The 5467-nt window shown below is 46.3% G+C and overlaps 1 protein-coding gene across 1 annotated transcript; it reads left to right on the top strand.

The window, feature by feature from the left end:
- Positions 1-392: 392 nt before the first annotated feature.
- On the top strand, positions 393-4964 carry LOC103197112 (folate receptor alpha-like). The gene is made up of 4 exons (XM_007940984.1): positions 393-560; positions 4083-4271; positions 4416-4551; positions 4687-4964. Exons 1-4 carry the CDS (start codon positions 393-395, stop codon positions 4962-4964), a joined length of 771 nt encoding a protein of 256 aa, XP_007939175.1.
- Positions 4965-5467: the final 503 nt, after the last annotated feature.

Below are 5467 nucleotides of genomic sequence, written 5' to 3'. Positions count from 1 at the left end.
TAACACACTGCCATCACGCTGATTCTAACTCATAGTGACCCTATAGGAACTATCCCATAGGGTCTCCAAAACTATACATTTTTATAGAAGCAGACTGTCACATTTTTCTCCCACTGAGCAGGGCAATATAGGTCACAAGTGAGTTTGAACTGCCGACCCTTTGGTTAGCAGTCAAGCACTTAAACCACCGTGTGGGGCAGTTCTCTGTCACATGAGGTCGCTACGAGCCTGAGTCTGAATCTACTCAATGGCACCAAACAAGGGTAGGGAACTGCCCCAGGCTTCATTGTCCAGGCCCCACCCACCTGGGGCTGTTCCCACCTTGAGGCCCCACCTCCCCACCTCCGCATTCCTTGGTGCCACTGACCACAGCTCTTCCTTCAGAGACAGACATGGCCTGGTTGACAACAACACAGCTGCTGTTCCTACTGGTGTTGGTGGCTACCGCATGGGGTGACCAGTTCAGGACTACGCAGGTCAGGACTGAACTTCTCAATGTCTGCATGAAGGCCAAGCACCACAAGGAAAAGCCAGGCCCTGAGGACAAGTTGCATGACCAGGTGGGCTCTATGGGTGGGGAGGAAGTCTGGAGATGGAAGTGTCTAAAGCCCCAACAAGGTTATTGCTGGCAGGGGTGGCAGGGAGGGGATGTGGAGGCAGGGAGGCCCGACTGAGGAGACTACCAGTTAGCACTAATATGGAGGAGCACGGTTTGAATGAAAAGAGCCTTGGTGGCACGATAGTTAAGTAGTCAGCTGTTAACTGAAAGGTTGGCAGTTCCAACCCCCACCCCAAATGGCTCTGTAGGAGAAAGACCTGATGATCTGCTTCCATAAAGATCATAACCAAGAAAACCCTATGGAGCAGTTCTGCTCTGTCACATGAAGCCACTATGAGTCACTTGATGGTACCCAACAGCAACATGCATTGAACATACTGTGTGCCATTTTCAGTACAAAGCCAACAGCTCTCATTAGTTGTTGGGTTTCTGTATTACACAATTAAGGAAGCAGTCCCAGAGAGGAGCCTGGGGATTGAAGTTGGAGAAACTTGCTTTGGGGGTTGATGTAGGGGCTTGGACTAGAAAATGTTCCTCCAAGGATCTGGGAGGAACAACCACATACAGTGGTTTTCTTTCTTTTTAAAATGTTTATTGTGATTTAAGTAAAGTTTACAGAGCAAAGTCATTTTCCATACAGCAGTTCATACACATTTTATCTCGTGACATTGACTGCAATTTCCCACAATGTAACAGCTCTCTTCCCACTTTCTTCCCATAGTTACCTTTTCCCTGTGTCCTTCCCTCCCATGCAGTCCTGCCCCCTGAGCGGTCTCCCTGTGCAAACACTGCCCATCTATTCTCCCACAATTGATCTCTCCAAGGAGTGTATCTACCTGATGTAAATATTCAGACCATATGCTGAACATCATACAGTGGCTTGCTTTCTGACAGCCCCATACAACTCAACACAGATAGAGGTCCCTCTTAGTCTTGAGGTTGGTGTTCTGGTTACTTAGTGCCTCTCTGACAAGAATATATACTACAAATGGGATGGCCCTAACAAATAGGAGTTTATTCTCTTACAGTTTGGGGAGGCTAGAAGTCCAAGTTCAAAGTGCCAGGCTCTAGGGGCTGTGTGAAAGCCCCTCAACCTTGGGGTCCAGCTTTGCCTCCTGCTCCTGGCCCACTGGAGCTAGAGGTGTTTCTTCACTCAGCTGCTGGCTGCTGAGGCTGAGAAGCCCCAAGATTGGCAAGTAAAAAGGCACAGTCCCGATGTTACCAAACCACATGGCAGGTCATTAACTTAAGTCCATTTTAAGTCCCAAGGTCGGCAGAGCATAGCAGGCTGCTGAGCAACAGCATAGCTACATGTAGGGTCCAAGCGTGCCATAGGATAGAGCCCATTTCCAAAGCTGCTGCTTATATATGAGAAGCAGACCACATACCCAAAGGCAGCTACTCAGCTGCTTGTGGTAGATACCACCGTGGAGTTGATTGCCAGTCTCATCATGAGGAATAACTACCACCAGCTGCCCAGCCAGTCAACCAGGCCCAGCCAAGTTGACACACAAACATAACTACTCCTTGGGTACAAGGAGACTTGATTTATGAATCTAGCATTTACACTGCAAAAGACCTCTTTAAAGTGTTAAGAAGCAAAGATGTCACTTTGAAGACTAAGGTGCACTTGACCCAAATGATGGTATATTCAATTTCCTCACATGCTTGAAAAAGCTGGACAATGAATAAGGAAGACTGAAGAAGACTTGATGCATTCCAATTCTGGTGTTGGTGAATAATATTGAATATATCATGGACTGCCAGAAGAATGAACAAATTCATCTTGGAAGAAGTACAGCCAGAATGGTCTTTAAAAATGAGGATGGTGAGACTTTGTCTCACTACTTTGGACATGTTATCAGAAGGGACCAGTCCCTGGAGAAGGACATCATGCTTGGTAAAGTAGAGGGTCAGAGAAAAAGAGAAAGACCCTCAATGAGATGGATTGACACAGTGGCTGCGCAATAGGCTCAAACACGGCAATGATAATGAGGATGGCAGGACTAGGCCATGTTGCATTATGTTGTACATAGGGTCGTTATGAGTTGGAACCAACTTAACAGCACCTAACAGCAACAACATTTATACTGTGGCTCTAGATCCTGTTGATCCTGAGGTTCCTTTTGCAACAACCCCTTTAATATCATGAATCTAACTATAAGCATGATTTTTAAAAGTCAGTATGATGTCATAACTGTAAAGAAAAAGCAAAAGGAAAGTGCTTTCAATATGTGAGTGATCAACATGACTACACTAGCAGATAAGGACCACAGTCCCCTGTTCACACTGTTGGAATCACTGAGCTCACAGTTCCAAGTGCACACTGACAGGTGGTGGTGTAACTTGAATACCTTGTGCAGCCTATGTATTTTTTTTAAACGTATGAATTTTAATATTTTGTTTTTATGCTAAATTCTAGACTGTGAGTCTAACTTCAATAAGTATCTATTGAATATTTCTTTAACTGGAATAATTCTGAGAACAATCAAAATCAGTTTCCATCAAGTCTATAAGCAGCCATGGTGACACAGTGGTTAAGCACTTAATCAAAGTGTTGGCAGTTGGAACCACCACCCGCTCTGCAGGAGAAAGATGTGGAAGTCTGCTTCCATAAAGATTTACAGCCTTGGAACCTGATGGGACAGTTCTGCTCCGTCCTCTAGGGTCACTGTGAGTCGGAATGGACTCCACAGCAATGGGTTTTTTTTTTTTTTTTTTGGTTTGTCATGTCAATTCTGACTCATGGCAACCCCAATTATGTCAGAGTACAATACACTCCATAGGGTTTTCAAGTATGTGACCTTTCAGAAGCAGATTGCTAGGCCTTCCGAGGCACCTCTGGGTGAATTCAAACCACCAACCTTTCAGTTAGTAGCCAGTGCTTAATCATTAGCACCACCCAGGGATTCCTATTCTAGGGATACAATTTATTTAACTTACTCACTTCCAGATCTTTGTCACCTTCTCAGTGAGGCTTAACCTGACCACCTTATAAAACCATAATTTCTATCTTCCCCTTCCCTGTTGTATTTTTTTCCCTGCTGTATTTTTTCCCTGAAGCACTTATTATGTGATAAGTTAAGTGTTCATGGTTAGCCTCCAGTCTCAAGAAAAGTGCCTGAGTTAGAGTAAATAGGAAATCAATAAAAATTTCAATGAATGTATTCAGTAATGACTGTACCTCCTGGCCCACCAGCCACTTCTCGGAAGGAAGGTTGGGCAATCTACTTCTGTAGTGATATCGCCTTGGAAACCCAAGGAGGGATCGCTATGACTCGGATCAGACTTGATGGCAGTGAGGTTTTTTTTTTTTTTTTTGGTACCTCTTGGCAGTTGTTCCCCCCTGAGCCCCCATAACCTCTGGAAACTTGCTCCTCCAAAGAAGGCCACTATAGCAAATATTTCCACAAAAGGTTTTGACTGGGTTGGGGAAGCAAGGACTAGATGGGGAGAGGCTATATGTGGGAATTTTCTGGCCATTGTGGGCATGGAAGTTAGTCCCTGTGTCTTCCCACTCCAGTGCAGTTCCTGGAAGAACAACTCCTGCTGCTCTATCAACACTAGCCAGGAAGCTCACAAGGATATTTCCAGCCTGTACAGATTCAATTGGAATCATTGTGGAAAGATGGAGCCTGCCTGCAAGTGGCACTTCATCCAGGATACCTGCCTCTATGAGTGCTCCCCCAACTTGGGGCCCTGGATCAAACAGGTATGAGTATCCTTCTCAGCACCCCAACTCAGCAGAGGAGCCACACTTTCCAGACATTTCTACATGTTTCTCCTCCACCCTCTCTCCAGTTCCAACTCTATGATTTTTAAGCCTGAGTCTTTCTTTTCTACCAATGCTCTTCAGGTGGACCAGAGCTGGCGCAAAGAGCGGATCCTAGACGTGCCCCTGTGCAAAGATGACTGTCAGAGCTGGTGGGAGGACTGCCACACCTCCTACACCTGCAAGACCAACTGGCACAAGGGCTGGAACTGGACCTCAGGTAAGGGCTGATGTGAAGGCTTGGTGGTGAGGGGCTTAGTGTAGCGGTATGGAGTGGGTACATATTTAGGTATGTATGGCTGGTGGAGTCAGAGGCAGTTCTGAGCCTTTCTGAGTTCTTTCATTCTCCCTACAGGGCATAACCAGTGCCCAACAGGAGCTTCCTGCCACCGCTTTGATTTCTTCTTTCCCACACCTGCTGCTCTGTGCAATGAAATCTGGACTCACTCGTACAAGGCCAGCAACTACAGTCGAGGGAGTGGCCGCTGCATCCAGATGTGGTTCGACCCAGCCCAGGGAAACCCCAATGAAGAGGTGGCAAAATTCTATGCTAAGGCCATGAGTGGGGCTGAGACCCATTGGGCCCATCCTGTCCTGCTCGGCCATGTTCTCCTGCTCTGGCTGCTCAGCTGATCTCCTTCCTTCTGATACCTAGACATCACAGCCCTGTTCAACCCCAGAGCTCCCAGTTACTCAGTCTGTGCCCCATAGTAGGGCCCTCAGAAAGCCATTTTAAATAAATAGACACCTCACATGTGTCTTGTGAATTATTAGGGGGTCACTGGAGATGCCACTGTTTTGCTTCCCGTTGATTGAAGCCAGTTAGACTTGGCCAATTCCCAGCTCTTGACACTTTGCTATGAACTGGAGCCAGATATTTAACTACTCTTCTAACTTAGGACACATTCATAGCTCCCAATTTCACTTTTCACTGTATCTCTAATCTAGAGCCAGGCCCAGAATTCTACCATTTAAATTGGTCCCAAGTCTTTCAGCGTTGCCTGCTCTGTAATAGAAGAGACAGGAAAGGGAGTTAGTTGCTCAGCATGCTCTGCATGGATAACTGGGAAGAGGTGAAGGGGCCAGAAAGAGCTGTTCCCCACTAACAGGTAATACCCACAAAACACTATCTGCAG

Source organism: Orycteropus afer, unplaced genomic scaffold (assembly GCF_000298275.1).
Source record: "Orycteropus afer afer isolate SDZICR_OR568_19922 unplaced genomic scaffold, OryAfe1.0 scaffold00074, whole genome shotgun sequence".
NCBI lineage: Eukaryota > Metazoa > Chordata > Mammalia > Tubulidentata > Orycteropodidae > Orycteropus > Orycteropus afer.
Note: the sequence above shows the minus strand (reverse complement) of the source record. Positions and strands in the feature narration are given on the sequence as shown.